Source organism: Nomascus leucogenys, chromosome 11, assembly GCF_006542625.1.
Source record: "Nomascus leucogenys isolate Asia chromosome 11, Asia_NLE_v1, whole genome shotgun sequence".
Classification (NCBI taxonomy): domain Eukaryota; kingdom Metazoa; phylum Chordata; class Mammalia; order Primates; family Hylobatidae; genus Nomascus; species Nomascus leucogenys.
Window position 1 is genome coordinate 8,194,664 of NC_044391.1, and position 18,994 is coordinate 8,213,657.

The following is an 18,994-nucleotide window of genomic DNA, read 5'->3' on the forward strand; positions in this document are numbered from 1 at the left end:
AATTATTTTGAGAGGAGAGAGTTAATATCTAAATTTAACTTTTAAAATATTTTTGTCAAATTAATCAATGCACGTGTATGAAAAGTAAAATTCCGGCCAGGCGTGGTGGCTCACGCCTGTAATCCCAGTACTTTGGGAAGCCAAGGCGGGCGGATCATGAGGTCAAGAGATCGAGACCATCCTGTCCAAAATGGTGAAACCCCATATCTACTAAAAATACAAAAATTAGCTGGACATGGTAGCAGGGGCTGTAGTCCCAGCTACTCGGGAGGCTGAGACAGAAGAATTGCTTGAACCTGGGAGGCGAAGATTGCAGTGAGGTGAGATCACGCCACTGCACTCCAGCTTGGGCAACAGAGTGAGGAGGCTCTTTCTCAAAAATTCAAATGGTTCTGAAGAGCTGATCAACCACTTTTAATGATTTCAACAGTTCTGATAATTACCATTGTTATGACTCTAGATAAATTGCTACTATTTGCTGTTGCTTAATTTAGATATTTCACACATTATCTATGGATGTGCTATAGTAGATGATGATTTAGATCATCAATGTCACTTTCTCACGGTTCCTCCTCACTCCTTCTCTCAGTAGAGTCATTTTTTTGTCAGAGCAGAATTGTAAAAGTCTGTTTGGGTGTTTCTAGTATTTGCAAGGTTCTACTTATTTGGAGCTCATGATTTCTGTCACCATTCTTAGAAGTTCATTCCACACACTTATGTGTACCATTGGTAATATGCCTTTCTTTCTATCCTTCTTATTAGCAACACTCTAGTCTTTGCTATTCAACTTACTAGTCGAAGAAGTATTTAGGGGGCCAAGGCAGGTGGATCACTGGAGGTCAGGAGTTTGAGACCAGCCTGACCAACATGGTGAAACCCCGTCTCTACTAAAAATACAAAAATTAGGCAGGCATGGTGGTGAGCCTGTAATCCCAGCTACTAGTGAGGCTAAGGCTGAGGCAGGAGAATCACTTGAACCCGTGGGGAGATGGAGGTTGCAGTGAGCCGAGATCATGCCACTGCACTTCAGCCTGGGCGACAAAGCGAGACTCCATCTTAAAAAAAAAAAAAAAAAGTATTTGAAGCCCATAGGGTCACGAGCAGAATCCCGTTGAGTACTTCAGAGACCTGCTTTCACCTTGACATTAGTTCATTACTGTTACCACTCTCCAACTGCCATTATCAAGCCCACATTTTTATTTTTTCATCTAGTTCATGAGAACATCATGTGAGACTCTGTAAAATGTCTTCCTAAAATCAAAATACATCAAGGTCTTAAAATTCAATTAAAACAAAAGTACATAATTTTTTAAGCTTATTATAATTTCAATTACATTTATTATAATTTCAAGTACAAAGAACTCCTTAAACTTGGAAATTGACTATCGAGTTCATTTCCTAAACACATTATAGCTCTAACATGCAGTTTATAAGCACAGTTTGTGTCATTTACTTAATACATACACCAAAAATAAAAAATATATATGTATTTGGCCGGGCACAGTGGCTCATGCCTGTGATCCCAGCACTTTGGGAGGCCGAGGTGAGCAGATCACTTGAGGTCAGGAGTTTGAGACCAGCCTGGCCAACATGGTGAAACCTTGTCTCTACTAAAAGACAAAAATTAGCTGAATGTGGTGATGTGAGCCTGTAATCCCAGTTACTTGGGAGGCTGAGGCAGGAGAATCGCTTGAACCTGGGAGGCGGAGGTTGTACTGAGAGGAGATGGCGCCACTCTACTCCGACCTGGGTGACAGAGCAAGACTCCATCTCAAAATAAACAAACAAATAAATAAATATATAAATAAATACTCTCTGATTCTGCTAATTCCTCTAATCTCAAACATTCTTCTTTTAGGAAAGTGGACCATAAAGGCTGTTACTGCCAATGGAAGGCGTCTGGGATCCTGGTACTCCTCTAACCCTTGTAATGTATATATAAATGGCTAAAATGGCTCTTTTTAAGGATATCTTCTGCCAATATTAGATTTTTATTTTTCTTGCAACTCTTGGCAATTCTTGATTCTGCTCAATTTAGAATCTAATTTAGTTATGCAGAAACATTGACGTAAACAAATATACTGGCCTTTTTAAAATAAGAAAATAAAGATACTGTTCTATTGAGTTGGGCTTGTATTTTAAGAAACTTTCACCAACAGTGGATCCTTTTGTGCGGTGCCTGGCAAACTATTTGGCCTGATCCTCCTGGAGAAATCTGTGAGCTCAGGAAGTTGTGAAGTGGGTTGTGTGAGAGTTGTATTTCCATTCTGTGACTGGGGAGGGGCGTATTCCTCAGTATAGAGCTCACTCTTAAAAGTAAAGAGTAAAACCATGCTTTTACCAGCCTCAAATAATCAACCCAGGGTTACACTTCCACTCTCTTTAGCAGAAAACTAACAATGGGTGATTTTGAATTAATTCTCTGGAGGGCTCAGCTTTAATTTAATTTTAAAAATACTACTTGAAGTATGCCAGGACACTAGAGGAAGTCATAAGATCTTACGGGCTATCGTGTAGTAAATATGTTGATTATAGTAAGCACTGTCCTATACCTTTTTTTTTTTTGAGATGGAGTCTCACTCTGTCACCCAGGCTGGAGTGCAGTGGCATGATCTCAGCCCACTGCAAGCTCCACCTCCCAGGTTCATGCCATTCTGCCTCAACCTCACGAGTAGCTGGGAGTACAGGTGCCCACCACCATGCCCGGCTAATTTTTTTTTTTTTTTGTATTTTTTAGTAGAGACGGGGTTTCATCGTATTAGCCAGAATGGTCTCGATCTCCTGACCTTGTGATCTGCCCGCCTTGGCCTCTCAAAGTGCTGGGATTACAGGCGTGAGCCACCACGCCTGGCCTGTCCTATACCTTAATACTTGAGCATTGTCACTTACCAACTTTACAATAGTCCATTTTTAGTATTTGGTCCTTTTCTGAGATAAAGGTGAGATAAAATGAGATGGATTACAGAATGATTAAATCTTAATCCAGGAAAGAAAAATGTTGTGAATTGAAAGAGAAGCTACCTAATAGTGATGATACCAATGACACTTTCAGTGGTTTGTAAAGGTCAAGCTCTGCAAATTGTTTGTAAGACTTATTTCTTTTTCTTTTCTTTTTTTTTTTTTTTTTTTTTTTTGAGACAGAGTTTCACTCTTGTCCACCAGGCTGGAATGCAATGGTGCAATCTCGGCTCACTGCAACCTCCACCTCCCGGGTTCAAGCGATTCTCCTGCCTCAGCCTTCCAAGTGGCTGGGATTGCAAGCATGCACCACCATACCCAGCTAATTTTTTGTATTTTTAGTTGAGACGGGGTTTCACTATGTTGGCCAGGCTGGTCTCAAACTCCTGACCTAAAATGATCTGCCCGCCTCAGCCTCCCAAAGTGCTGGTATTACAGGCATGAGCCAGGGCTCCCAGCCCCTGTAAGACATATTTCTGAACTTAACCATTATGCTGTGTTTTTAAGGAACTGTTACAGTAGCTGGGATTTAAATTAATAGAGTTCAGAGTTAAGTTCAAATATTTTACTGTACTCCAAAGTAAATTACTCAAGTTCCATAATAACAATTTAAACATTAAATATTCCTCCCTCTACTTTTTATATAAGAAATTATTATTAAAGGAGAAAAAAGATTAAGCAATTTTCCTTTAATTATTGCATGAAGCTCGAAAGCACCTGTGATCATTACTTTTAGCTCAAATTGCATACCAAACAAAAGTGTGAATCAACCCTAAGGAACAACTCAGGTACTGTCTGTACTCTTAATACAAAAAGAGCATTAACATCAAGAAGAAATGCTCAATGCAGGTAATTCTAGAATGATCAAAATTATCATTAGGTGGATACTAAAAATAATTTTTTTCTGTATTAGCACAGTTCTAATAACCTATAGTCTCTCTGTGAAATGCTTCTGTATTTTAATTTTTTAAATTTTTTTGAGACAGCGTCTCACTCTGTTGCCCAGGCTGGAGTGCAGTGGCCCCATCTAGGCTCACTGCAACCTCTGCCTCCCAGGTTCAAGCGATTCTTCTGCCTCAGCCTCCCAAGTAGCTGGAATTACAGGCGTGTGCCACCATATCCAGCTAATTTTTGTATTTTTAGTAGAGACAGAGGTTCATCATGTTGGCCAGGCTGATCTCAAACTCCTGATGTCAAGTGATCCGCCCGCCTCAGCCTCCTGAAATGCTGGGATTACAGGCATGAGCCACGACACCTGGCCCTATAATTTAAATTTGAAATAAATAAAGAAAATGTGGAATCTTTGCCATTAAAATAGAATTATTATAGAATCATAAAGCATGATAAAATAGGCAAACGCTCATATCTTTTTCTTTTATATGTCAATGATGTTTATTTTTACATGATAGAATGAATTTTCTTATAATCCACAGCAAAACTATTTTAAACTATGTAACCAAGGAAGTGTATACATCTAAGTTAAATATTTTTTCTGATATCAAAGGTAATACATACCCATGAATAAAATATTTAGAGGGAAAAAAACCAGAAAAGTATTTTTAGAAAGAAAATAGGTGGCTCATGCCTGTGATCCTGGTGCTTTGGAAAGCTGAGTTTGGAGGATCACTTGAGGCCAGGAGTTTGAGACCAGCCAGGGCAACATAGTGAGATCCTGTCCTAAAAAAAAATTAAAACAATATTAGCCTGGTGTGGTGGCCTATGCTTGCAGTCCTAGCTACTTGGGAGGCTGAGGTGGGAGGATTGTTTAAGCCCAGGAGGTTGAGGGTACAGTGAGCCATGATTGTGCCCCTGCACTCTAGCCTAGGCAATGGAGCAAGATCCTATCTCAGAAATAAATAAACCCAGAAAATAATTGCCACAAATAGTACCACACTTAGAGATCACCACCATTAAATTAAGTTTTAAGGGCAATAAAATGCAAAGGAGTTATTTATTTATTTATTTATTTATTTATTTATTTATTTATTTCTCTCTCGCTCTCTTTCTTTCTCTCTCTCTCTCTCTCTCTTTCTCTCTTTCTCTCTTTCTTTCTTTTTCTTTATTTGAGGGACAGGGTCTGGTTCTGTTGCCCAGGCTGGAGTGTAGTGACATGATCACGGTTCACTGCAGCCTCAACCTCCTGGGCTCAAGTGATCCTCCCACCTCAGCCTCCCAAGTAGCTGGGACTACAGGCACATCCTGGCACGTGCCAGCACTCTTGGCTAATACTTACTTATTTATATTTTTTTGTAGAGATAGGGTCTTACTATGTTGCCCAGGGTAGTCTTGAACTCCTGGGCTCAAGTGATCTCCCGCCTCAGCCTCCCAAAGTGTTAGGATTACAGGCATGAGCCACCATGCCTGGCTGATCAATTTCTTGGTTCTTTTTTTTTTTTTTTTTGAGATAGGGTTTTGCTCTTTGCCCAGGCTGGAGTGTGGTGGTGCGAACACAGCTCACTGCAGCCTTGATCTCCTGGGCTCAAGTGATCCTTCTGCTTTAGCCTCCCGAGTAGCTGGGACCACAGGCATGCACCATCATGCTCGGCTAATTTCTATTTTTTTAATTTTGTAGAGACAGGGTTCTCACCACGTTGCCAAGGCTGGTCTTAAAATCCTGGGTTCAAGCAATCCTCCTGCTTCAGCCTCCCAAAATGTTGGGATTACAGGCGTGAGCCACCATGTCTGGCCATTTTCGACTCTTAAAGCAAATGAGATTTCATCCAACCTTCTTGTTTGGCAAATTAACAAATTTCCTATTGAGGACAGTTCATCAATATTAAGGAAAGAGTGAGTCTTTATAATTCTAATTTCTGCTTCCTGGATGAGGAATGAGAAATAGAAAAATATATAACTTATCTACCTCTAGCCTGGTAAAGTACCATATTTTATAGGACATCTTCTAGGGTATGATTGTTTGAAATTTCCTCAATTTCCACCATTTTCATGAAGTCTATTCCGTTAATTAATAGTTCTCATTATTTGAAAGGTACAGAATCTCTGAAAATCAATTTAATGGACTCTGTTTATAACCTTAATTGCTTTTGTTGCTCTTATCAGGATTTCCTTCAGTTTATTTGAATTTTTGCAAGGTAAACCACTAAAGGTGCATGAAAAGAAGTAATTATGCCTCCTTTCCTCCATCCAGCTTCCCTTTGTACATACCCAGAAATTGCATTTCTTCCCTTCTAACTCCTCAATGCCACTTTAATAGGAATTCCTATCTTTTTGTTCTTATTACTGTTAAATAGGGTCCCTACCAGACCTCTGGCACTCCAGGCTCCTCTCACCTATTATATTTCCGTATTTCTTATTGTTCTTCCCTTTCCCCTCAGAGACAGGAGATGTCTTCATTCTCTCTTCTCTCAGTCTCGCTCTCTCTCTCTTTCTCTCTTTCTCCAGCTTCTTTATCCACATTTCTGTTGCTATGTTGTCCTCACAGTTCCCAATACTTCCAGCAGCGTGGGCAGGATTTCTGTATCAAGCTGGCACAAACAGCCCAAGAAGAAAGGCGGTCTCACTGGGCCAGCCTCATTAGAGAACTGTGGTCAGAATGGCCTGTGGCCAGTCTGGTCCTAGCAACCAGCCATCAAACTATTGTTTGTAGCACAGAATCTCTTTAATGAGCTGTTCTTTGCACAAGGAAATACACCAACTGCAAGGGGACTTGCTATTGGAAACAGATTTTCCTACAGTGGTGACGGGGATGATAGTCAAAATATAGAACTGAATCCATCAAAGCACTGGAATTTAATCCAGCTATAGTGCTGGGAGCAGGATCCTGGAGGCTCCCTGCTTATCCAGATGTTAACACTATGCTTGCTAGATCATGGGAAGTTTTGCGGCAGGGGAATTCGAGTGAGGAATAAGGGTTGATGTCAGGGAGGGCATAAGAGAGGGTTGGGCAGAGACTTTTAAATCAATAAATATCATAGTATTTTAGTATTTTAATAAACAGAGGCTGGGTGTGGTGGCTCAGCACTTTGGGAGGCCAAGGAGGGCGGATCACCTGAGGTCAGGAGCTTGAGACCAGCCTGGCCAACATGGTGAAATCCCTTCTCTACTAAAAATACAAAAATTAGCCAGGTGTGGTGGCACAGCCCGTAGTTCTGTTCCAGTTACTCTGGAGGCTGAAAGCAGGTGAATCTCTTGAACTTGGGAGGTGGAGGTTGCAGTGAGCCAAGATCACTGCACTGCACTCCAGCCTGGGCAACAGAGTGAGACTCCTTCTCAAAAAATCAAACCAAACCAAACCAAAACAAACAACAACAACAACAAACTGGTTCAGCTGAATTTTGCATACCAGGTCAATGTCAGCCTTTTGGGCCATAAGTTTGTCCTCACTCATGTTCTGTCTTCTGGTTCTCCTTGAGACCAAAACACACATATCTAAGTAAATATCCCCATTTTACAGAAGAGGAAATTGAGACCCAGAGAGGACAAGTCACTGGGGCCAGCTGGAGCTCAGATGTGAAGCCAGAACTGACTGATCCCAAAGACAATGCTGTTGGGACTACAATTGTTACACAACAGTATTCATTAATGTTCGTTAACATTTGCTAAGGACTCTTGTAGATATTGTTTAGTTCTTATGGCAACCTTGTGAAGTAATGTGGGAATTATTATCAATCTCTTTTTACCCTAAGATAATAGATATAGATTTGGGAAACGCAAGGTTTAGAGAAGTAACTTCTTCAGAGATACTAAAAGAATGAACAAAAGATGGAAGAGCTATTATGTGATAGAATATATGGACTCACATATGGTCAAAATTTCTGATTTGGGAACCTCTTCTCTGCTACCACACCATGCCACCCTGAAGTCTGTAACTACATTTCTTAGAGTACCGTCTCAACAATGCCTGCTTTTCTCTACAAAGATGGCTGTAATAATTTGTGGCCAGTGGTTAGACATTTAGAGTTGTTCCTCCTGGCACTGGGTTGGCACTCAGCCAATTACATTCTTCCACATGATTCTCCTTAAAACTAATGGCAAAAAAAAGAAACAAAAAATGGCAAGCAACTGATGGTCACTTAACTGGGATTCGAGGATATTTGTGGCCATGTGATAACCACACTACTTAGAGTAACACTAGCTAGAAGTAACTGGCTAGATGTTAACTACATTAGCTAAATTAACACAAACTAGATGCAATAATCAAGTTAACTAGAGTGAAACTCCAACTTCAGCTCTAAAATCCATGTTTTAGGAACCATTCATGTAAGTTTGGAACTTCTTTTCTGGGAGTCAGATTTCGACCTTGTATCAAATGCTTTATTTATATACAAACAAGTGAAATCTTTGTTATTTCCTTTACCCAATATTCTAGATTGAGTGTAAATGTCACTTCTTCCTTGAAACATTCTTTACCTGCCCTAGGCAGAACTAGCCAGACCCTCTTCTGTGATGAAAGCACTTTATACGTACCTTAACTGTGGTCCACCTAAATTGTGCTGCAATTATTTGCATTTCAGGTTGACCTAGGAGGACTCTGTCCTAGTAATCTTTTTCTCCCCATTACTACATTATGTCTAACACATAGTAGCTATCCAAGAAACAATTGTTGACTTATTAACAAATGTATACACACACTAAGAAAATAAAATTCATGCTCACATAGTTTGGAAGGAAATTAGGTGTTGCCATTTTTAGTGGTGGGAGTGAGGGTAACATTTGGTCTTTAGTGATACCATTTTCAGTGGAGGAAACTGTTACCTGTGGTAACATTTGGTCTGTCTTGGAACTTTATATTTTTGATTAAGCAAATACGGGGAATGAAGTTTTAACAGCTCTCCTTTTATCATAACATTTACAAATCTGTTTATTGCATTATTTCACATGTAATTTCAAGGAAGAGTTCCTGATGTAAAAGCAGTATTCAGCAACTTAATTTAATTAAAATTATATGGATTTTTAAAATGATGATGTTGGTCTGTATATATTAACATGGAAAGACATCTATGATACATTGTTAAGTGAATAAAGAGCAAGTTAGGAAGCAGCAACTAAAGTATTAGTTGGTTTTTGTAAAAAAAAGTTCTATGGAGTCTTAGAAAATATTCCAGAATAATAATATTGGAGTAATAATATTATTTATATCCTCCTCCTTGCTTAAATTTTGTATCCTTTGACCAGTATCTCCCTAATCCCCACTCCTCCCCCATATCTTTTCTTTAATAATGAAAGATTACAGTGTTCCAGGTATGAAACTAAGTGTCTTCCCACATTATTTTAATCCTCACAATAACTCCATATATTCATTCATAATTAATTACTTAATTCCTCATTCAACTTAAAATTCTTATCCCAGGCAGTGTGTTAAATGTTAGAGATATAGCAGTGAACCAGAAGGATGCAGTACCCAATGTTTCATCATTATCCTAACTTTACAGATGAAAATTAGTAAAGTTGCCCCATCCACAAGGGGTCTTCCAGTCCAACTTCTGGTTCAACTAAACATACAGACTCACAGGACACCCATGGGCTATGTCGCCACCAGTGTATGAAGACAGGTACGGCATAGCATCTGGACTTTTGTCTGTGGGAATTTTTTTTTTTTTTTGAGATGGAGTCTTGCTCTGTTGCCCAGGCTGGAGTTCAGTGGCACAGTCTCGGCTCACTGCAACCTTCGCCTCCCAGGTTCAAGCAATTCTCCTCCTCAGCCTCTCAAGCAGCTGGAATTACAGGCATGTGCCATGACGCCCAGCGGATTTTTGTATTTTTAGTAGAGATGGGGTTTCACCATGTTGCCCAAGTTGGTCTCGAACTCCTGGCCTCAAGTGATCCGCCCACCTCGACCTCCCAAAGTGCTAGGATTACAGGCATGAGCTACTGCGCCCAGCCCAATTTTTTCTGTGGGAGTTCTTACAGCAGAGTTCATACATTCTTCTAGGAACCATCATCTTTGGTCCTTCAGAAGATGGCTCAGATGCAAGGAGACAAGACCCACATTGGGTGGATGCAGGAGCCACCCTGACGTAAAAGCCTCACTCTTAATGTAATAACTCCATAGGCACAGTATCCAGTGTCCCCATAAGAAGTACTACCCCCATCTGGTAATTTATAGTTCATGATCTTTTCTCCCAATTCAAAGGCAGTTTGCCAGTCAGAGGTCATTTCTATCAGAAGCAAGGTTAACTAAAAATATAGTTAGCATTTTATTCCTATCAGATCACCAGGGAAACAGAACTAGAGAGTGAAACAAAGGTCAAATTTTTCATGCGGAAGAAGGTGAAAGGGTTTTGTTAAGTAGCTTATTCAAAAAACAAATGAAAGAGTGGATTCAAACTTAGGTCTGTCTGACTCCAAGTCTAGCTTCTGAACTTCACTGGATAGTAACAAATGTGATCTCTGCGGGGAAAGCTTTTAGATAACTTTACTTTCTTTTTCATACTTTCTGAATTCTCAGACTTTTTTCATAATCAGAGAAAACGGTTTTCATAGTAAAGACTATAGCAACATGAAAATATGCTTTTGCTACAGCATGAAGTGAGAGTAGCCAGAAGCAAAATGATGTATGCAATTGCATTGTGATTAGGATGATGTAAAAAGAGAAATGCACAAAGAAAGAAGCCAAGCAAAAGTACAAAGCAATTCTAACAGCAGTTGAATCAAGATGGTTGGCTTGGAAAAAGCTTTTTTCCCCCTGTTTTCCAGATTTTCTATAAAATGGCTATGTTATTCTTGGAATAAAATGGAATGCATTTATTAAAATAGAAAAGGAATTACATTTAGCTTATACAACATTTGAAATGTAAAAATCATGCAAACATGTCACCCTAAGATAAAGATATAGTTTCATATTTCTTCATATAGGTGAATACTTTTTATATAAAATTTAGCTGTCGGGAGTTCGGAGGCTTCTGCTGTACTCCTGCCCTGACACCACTGTTTCAGTGCACTATGGTAACCTCCTTAGACTGGGTTCATGCAGCAGAGCTGGAATACTATTGCTCAACTCCTTTCACATGCTGTCTATAGTTATTTCAGGATGGAGCTATTTAAGGTTTCATTTTCCTTCAAAACTCACGTTTTGGGCTTTACATGATCCTTCTTTAGCCAAGGACTCATATAATTGGATAGCTGCTGTTATATTTTGCACGCCAAAATTTCCAAATAGCAAAGCGTCAGCCATTTTCTCCATAGCTTTGAAGTTTCCCATGTCGGCTGCTTTGGCAAAAAGTAGGTAGGCTCTGTTTCAAGAATATGAAATCAAATTTGATTTTCAAAAATGAAATTTTCTTCTCCTTCTTCAATACTATTCATACTACTCGCTAACAAGCAGGAACCAGTTGTCATACAGTTTAGCTGAAGTTCATTACATCTCTAGATCAGTAGATTTTTTTCATTCCTAAAGTGGTCTAAGGCTATAATTTCAAATATATCTCACAAATAATAATGCTACTAAAAAGGAGAAATATATAAGATACACCATCTTATACACTGAGTAAGCTTATATGCTGAGTAAAGTGAAAAATTGAGGAACTTATTCTAAAATAGTGAACTCTCCCATGGCCACCACCATTATGTATGAATATTTGTTTTATAAAATAAATTCTGAAAAATATAAGAATAATCAAAATTGGAATGTAACCTCTAGGAAGTTACTATCAGGAGAATGATGATCCCTTCATATCTTAAAATAATTTGCTAAACAGAATATATTCTTCAACACAGCAAAGTCAGACTCTTTGGAAAAACAATAATGAAACAAAACCTTAATGGCTAGGGCTCTAGAGTCTGACTGCCTGGTTCAAATCCTGGTCCCACCACTTACTAGTTGGAGAACTTCAGCCAAGTTATATAACTTTGCTGTGACCCTCTAATCTATGAAATGGTGATAGCATTAAAGCACCCACTTCATAGGGTTGCTGTGAAGATTAAATGAGAGAATCCATGGGAAGTGCTTGGCATTGTGCGTGGTATAGAGTAAGCACGCAGTAAATGTAGCTACTATTATTGGGACAGTTGCATTGATTCTAAAGTTTTATAGCATGGTAATTGTTCTCCTATAATTAGGTGGTAAGTGGTGTGAACATTTAGTGATTAAAATGATAGGTGCCACAGGATTACCTTACACTGCACTCTTTGAGTCCCAGTCAGAAGCCACCTGGACCTGGTTGGTATAAGAAGTGATGGAGAGTCTTGCAAGGTCAAAACATGTGTCAGAGACAGGGAGTATTTTAGGGATTTATTTTTACTTTTATAACTTCGTTTTGAAGGTAAAGACCAGAAAGCATTAACTTCTACCTGTGACCTTGACTCAAATACAGGGGAAAAAACCCTACAAAAATCTACCATTGTTTCTGATTTAGGAGGATCAGGAGACTCACCTTTCTGTACAGCCTATCCATGCTGAGGCTAAAATAAGCTGCTCTTGGGCAGAAGCTGGAGCACAGTAGTCCAGGCAAGAAGGACCTCAGACAGAGAAACATCCAGGTAGGCATTAGAGTCCTGGATGTCAAAACACAGGGTGAGTACTCCATTGGAACAAAAAGAGGTAGAAAACTGGAGTTCAGGAGATCAAGAAAGAAATTAACCCAGGTCAAAGCAAGCTGAAATTCTGGAGGCAGGAAGGCAAACAAGGTAGACGGTCTCAAGGTCACTAAAGGCAAATGTCTGGCACCCAGGGAGAGGTAACAGGAAGAAAGCCTGGCATCAGGATACAGACTCCCTTGAGCCTTTCTGTCACGTGGCTTGCTGCTGCAACTCTATAGCCTACTGGGACAGGAGGAGCATCAGCATGGACTGGGGCACAGAAACCTGAGATAGGCTGCAGGGGCCTCTAATAGTACGCCTAGTATCTCCAGCATTTTATACTCAGTCTCTGGACCCAGAGGGCAGCAACAGGCTGCAAAACAAATCCTTCTAGGTGTCTTGCATTCCAAGGGCAGTGTGGGCATATGGGTTCCATAGCAGAAAACCCAAGGTACTATAAGGGATACTAGAAGCAGGATCCAGGGCTGGAGAAAGTTGCTGATAGGTAAGATTAAGATGTGGGCTGCAATCCCCAAGAGGAAAAAGGTGGGAGAAGCTGGGCAGCAGGGGCAGATCCCAAAAGACAATTTAATTAGTTATCTGGATCATCTCTACAGGGTCTGGCATTGGATGCTTAGGTGGGTGATGGGGGAGGAAGGGCTCAAGGCTTCTGCAGGGCACATCAGAAACTTGTGTAGAACAATGGCTTATCTTCAAAACTTCTTTGCTGATGGGGAGTGATTCTTAATGAAGGACCACTGTAGCTGTCAATGAGGCTTCCTGACTCACTCAGACAGATTCGTTCTCTCTGACATGCTTGCTTAATAGCTGTACTTTAAACAGCACTGACTTGTTCAGTGATTTTTCCTACTCATACAAAAGAAGAGGCTGAATGAGTGAATGAATGAATGAATGAATTGGTCCAGGATGTGGGTGTGGAGGAGCCAAAAGGATAGTTTTAACCTGTCTTACATCTGTCCTGCCAACCCAGGAAGTAGCAAAGCAAAGAGAGGGTAGGATAGAGGAATGAGCAGGAATGAAATTCTTCTCCTTTGGTCAGGAGGGCGTGCAATCATTTTTCTCTCCACCTGCCCTACGCTTAGGCATGGCTGCACAGATGTAACTTGCTTAAGGAGACAGCAGGCCATCCTGATAACACAAGAACTTCACCCAGCTTGCCCACAAACTCCTGAGATCTCTTTCTATGAGCCCATTAGATTTCAGTTCTCCATTGCTACCAACTCAAAAGGGTCAGGAGGCTGGGCGTGGTGGCTCATGCCTGTAATCCCAGCACTTTGAGAGGCCGAGGAGGGCAGATCACTTCAACTCAGGAGTTCGAGACCAGCCTGACCAACATGGTGAAACCCTGTCTCTACTAAAAATACAAAAATTAGCCAGGCGTGGTGGTGGGTGCCTGTAATCTCAGCTACTTGGGAGGCTGAGGCAGGAGAATCGCTTGAACTGGAGAGGTGGAGGCTGCAGCGAGCTGAAATCGTGCCACTGCACTCCAGCCTAGGCAACAGAGTGAGACTTTGTCTCAAAAAAAGGTGGCGAGGGTGGTCAGGAGACTGAGTTTTGGAGCAAGGATGTGGGCAGGACAGTCTTGGTAAGAATAGAGTGAAACTGAATGACACCCAGGTAGGCATGAGGGTTCTCACACTGATGGATGGTCTGCTATTAGGACTGGTCTTTCTCCCTGTTCTTCAGGCCAAAGAGGAAGGTCCCCTTCAAGGTTAAGTGGATGGTTACCTGAGACCTTCTCAGAGTGATTTGGTCCCATTGGGCCAAATCCAGGGTTTCCCTGGACTTGATGTAACACACCTAGGTGGGCCCCTTATTTGTGTGGGCTCCCATGCTATAGTTTGGGGTTATCTGAAATCTCAAGGACCAGCCCCTGCCTGGCGCTCCACGTCTGTTTCTTCTAGCTAGGCTGGCTGGAGAATTCTGTGTTCTTACTTATTTAGCCAGTGGGCGTGTTAGTGAGATGAGCTCCTATTAGGCTGGACTGTATTTTTGGGATCTGATTTTACCACATCCTCATTATAATAGCCCCTAGGAACATTCAGTGTGAGGCCCAGGTTTTGCTGGGGTTGGTTGAACCACTCCCTCACTTCTTTCTTGTCTCTCAGGAAGTATTACATCATCTTTTTGACTCTCCATTTCCTTCTCTGTAATTTGGGGATAATTATCTATGTCTCACAGTATCACTGTGAGCAATGAATAATTTACACATGTAAAGTACCTAAAACAGTAACTAGCACAAAGCAGGTGCTTGATAAATGAAAGTTGTTGATGTTGTCATAACCAGAATCATAGTTGAGTGCTCTTTATCCTCTGTATTTTTATACTTCTCAAAGGTTTGGGTTTTAAGAACTCATGGACTTTGTTGCTGCCCTGTCTGGGGCTAGCTACCATAGCTCTGGGACGCTTTCCTGTGACTGGTGTACCTATTCTGTGTGAAAACAAGAGATGTCTCCTTGTTGGGGGTTCAGGGCCCATACTTTCTTTTTTTTTTTTTTTGAGTTGGAGTCTGGCTTTGGCTTTGTCACCCAGGGGTTAGAGTGTTATGGCATGGTCTTGGCTCACTGCAACCTCTGCTTCCTGGGTTCAAGAAATTCTCCTCCTTCAACTTCCCAAGTAGTTGGAATTACAGTTGCGTGCCACTACATCTGACTAATTTTTGTAGAGATGGGGTTTCACCATATTGGCCAGGCCAGTCTCAAACTCCTGACCTCAAGCAATCTGCTAGCCTCGGCCTCCCAAAGAGCTGGGATTACAGGTGTGAGCCACCCCGCTTGGCTAGGGCCCACACTTTCTATTTTTGGTTCAAAATACCCTTGCTTTCTTTGCCTCCATACCTTCAACTTACCACTTAGGGGACTCAAGATAAAACTAACACACCTGTATTTCCTGGTTACTAAGTGCCAGGCACTATTGTAAGAGCTCGATTGCATTATCCGGGTCACAGAGAGGTTGAGTAACTTATCCAAGTGCACACAGCCAGTAAATGAGAGAGCTAGGATTTGATCCCAAGGCTTTAGCTAGAGCCTTGAGGGGTGACCACAAGTTGTGCCCCTCCACTGGAAGTGTGGCGTGGAGGGAGAAGATATTTCTGCCTCCCCTTTAGACAAGGTAGAAAAGTGATAAGAGAAACAGTGAACATGGAACAAGACCATGTGGCCACAGCTTGGTCACCTCCCAGCTATTTGTGCTCACCTCACTTTAACATCTTTGAATCTCTGTTTCCAACTTTTTAAATGGGAAAAATTAAGCTCTTCTTACCTTATAAGACTGTTCTGGGGATAACATAGAGTCACATACACGAAAGTGCTTTTAAAAATCATAAGATACTGTACAAACACCCAGGCAGAATAAAGCACTTTTAATACAACAACTTGATCTAATTCAAGTAACACATTTTATTTCATTTGAATCATCTAATAAATTAAAGCCAAAACAATATTTCTGCATGAATGCTCAGGTCAGTGTCTTAATTCTCAATTTCACTTAATATGGGGACTGCAATCTCACATGCAGTTCTCCTGTTTGTTTAGAGTGATAATTTGTGGGATTCTTTAAATACAATTTGATCCTTTTAAAAACAATAGCTTATGGGCAAATAGGCTTACTCATTATCCCAATGAGCTTTTAATGATAAACTACATTTGGGATTTTTCTTAACCTGGAAATTCAACTTGGCTAAGGTCACTGGATAAAGACTTACTCTTCTTTTTGTTTTTGGCTTTTAGACTGCTGGAGAACCTTGATGCCCATCTTAAATAGTTGGTCTCCTTCATCTGTAAAATTTTTCTCTGCTTGCTTTTGTACTATACATGAACAAACAAGAAAAAATAAAAACAATATTACTTCTATATTCTATATTTTAAAAATAATGTGCTAATATAATTTGTTGGCATATTAGAGTTTTGTTCTACTTATTTTTTTAATCTCTGCATTCAAGAAGATCTGTTAATACTATTCCTTAGCTGAGGAGCATCGGTAGGTCAGAAGGCAGAAGCTGCCTAAAAACTTGTTCCCTGCTGGTTTTTGTGAAAGGATCTGGAAGGTGAAGTAGAAAGAGAGATGCTCCTGATGGGAGAAGGGATGCTTGCGGTCTAGGGAAGGGATACAAGGTTCTCCAAGCAGAAGGCAGGAGATGCCTGGTATATCAGAGGGGCAGGATCTTAGCCCTGGCTGGCAAAGACTCCCGGCTCTTGGCCCTGGCTGGCAAAGACTCTCTTGTCTGAGCATAGCACAGTAAATCTCAGAGCCACAGGATTCCAAAAAAACATGAAGACATGGGCAACAGGCATCTCCAAGATGACCAGTGTGCACCTAGGAGAGGAGGAGGGAATTGCTTTATAAATTTTGTTGGCTGGGTGTGGTGACTCACACCTGTAATCCCAACACTTTGGGAGGCCGAGGTGGGTGGATCATGAAGTCAGGAGTTCAAGACCAGTCAGACCATCCTGGCCAGGATGGTGAAACCCTGTCTCTATTAAAAATACAAAAATTAGCCAGGCGTGGTGGCACGCACCTGTAATCCCAGCTACTCAAGAGGCTGAGGCAGAGAATTACTTGAATCTGGGATGCGGAGGTTGCAGTGAGCCGAGGTTGCACCACTGCACTCCAGCCTAGGTGACAGAGCGAGACTCCATCTCAAAAAAAAAAAATTGTTATTGGCCAGGCATGGTGGCTCACTCCTGTAATCCCAGCACTTTGGAAGGCCGAGGCAGGCGGATCACTTGAGGTCAGGAGTTTGAGACTAGCCTGGCCAACATGGTGAAACCCTGTCTCTACCAAAAAATATAAAAATTAGCTGGGCAGTGGTGTGCACATGTAGTCCCAGTTACTTGGGAGGCTGAGATGGGAGAATCCCTTGAACTCAGGAGGCAGAGGTTACAGTGAGCTGAGATCAGGCCACTGCACTCCAGCCTGGGTGACAGAGCGAGACTCCGTCTCAAAAAAAAAGAAAAAAAAATTCTACCTAAGGCTTTTCCACCTCCCAGGACCCTTTCTAAGACTTGGGGGAAGGCACAGAGACAGAATACTCATGATAACTTGCCTCGTAGGATGAGGGCTCAGAATCAGTTTTGTAGAATTCAAGGAAAATGAAGAAATTAAATTTTTACCTGCTACAGTGATATTTTCCAAACGTTTATGCAACACTTTGCAATTTTTAAAAAATCATCACCAGTTTATAGCTGGGGAAAGCTGGTTGTGGGAAGAGTCAGACTTAAAGATATAAAGATCCTTCCACCAATGTGTGCATGTGCACACACACTATTTTTCTCTCTCTCACACACACACTCTCACATACACACACACTCACACACATACAGCCTTTTACAACATCACAGTGCCTCTTGAAGTCCATTACAACACTTAGTGAAATCTCTGATTAGAAGAACCACGCTTAAAGCCATTTCAAAGGAAAGGCATTTGGGATTTGATGCCTCATTAACAAGACCACAAAGAACAAATAGCTCTTGTTTTTTATCTTTCTGACAAGCAATCAGAGTTGCTCAGTTTCCTTTTTAAATTAAATTTAAAAAATTAAAAATTTAAAAACTAAAAAATTTCTTAACTGAAAAGCCTATTTAAAATTATTTTGAATACTTCACACTATCCAACCAATTTAGTAATACCAGGTACTTTCAGGATCTAATTTCTGCTCTGAGTTATCTGTTATCTATACTTCTAAGTAAAGGGGGGAAAATAATGGAGAAAACCTAATAATCTGTGTGTGGAATAATAATAGCTCCTATGAAAATGCTTTTAGAGAGTGAAAATAAATTTTGAAAGATTGGCTCTGTATACATATACATATGAGAAATGATTTACCACCATAAATTTCTACCTATGGCTTTTACTTTTATTTATAATTCTTTTTTGGCTTTCCAAATGTATTGGAATTCAATTATTCTTTTTCTTCACTCTGTTGCCCCGGTTGGAGTGCAGTGGTGCAATCTTGGCTCACTGAAACCTCCACCTCCTGGGTTCAAGTGATTCTCATGCCTCAGCCTCCGAGTAGCTGGGACTACAGGCGCATGCCACCATGCCCAGCTAATTTCTGTCTTTTTGGTAGAGATGTGGTTTCACCATGTTGGCCAGGCTGGCCTCGAGCTCCTGACCTCAAGTGATCCCCCCACCTTGGCTTCCCAAAATGCTGGGATAACAGGCATGAGTCACCACACTCAGCCTCTCTTATTAAAATACTAAAATACTATGATATTGATTGATCAAATTTTCTTTACTATAAGAGGGTCCAGGGCCGGGCGCAGAAACAGTCAAAATAAAAAGGGATATGACTCACCTAATGGGAAAAATGATTTACAGGAAACACTTTCAATAATGTGAGGTAAATAAAGTATTACTTTCAATAAACAACCCATTGCTTAGAATACTTGTAACAACTTGCAATAAATTTATTTTAAAGCAAAAAAATGTATTTATGGATCCGTTTTTCAAATTTTTCATCCATTGATGTTAACTTGGGTTCTCTATCTCATGATTCTGCATGTTTGTAGCTTTGAGAAGCAGTATGAGCACAGACTCAAAT

The 18,994-nt window shown here is 40.7% G+C and overlaps 1 protein-coding gene across 3 annotated transcripts in view; it reads right to left on the bottom strand.

Moving 5' to 3' along the window:
* SEL1L2 (SEL1L2 adaptor subunit of ERAD E3 ligase) overlaps positions 1–18,994 on the bottom strand; it is a 153,325-nt gene that overhangs the window by 55,050 nt on the left and 79,281 nt on the right. For all 3 annotated transcript variants that reach the window (XM_030821998.1, XM_003252082.4, XM_030821997.1), the window contains exons 4-5: positions 16,157–16,259; positions 10,985–11,147 (exon numbers count right to left, since the gene is read on the bottom strand). In XM_030821998.1, the coding sequence (XP_030677858.1) occupies positions 10,985–11,147; positions 16,157–16,206 (213 nt within the window). In that variant the 5' untranslated portion in view covers positions 16,207–16,259. The remainder of the gene's footprint in view (positions 1–10,984; positions 11,148–16,156; positions 16,260–18,994) is intronic.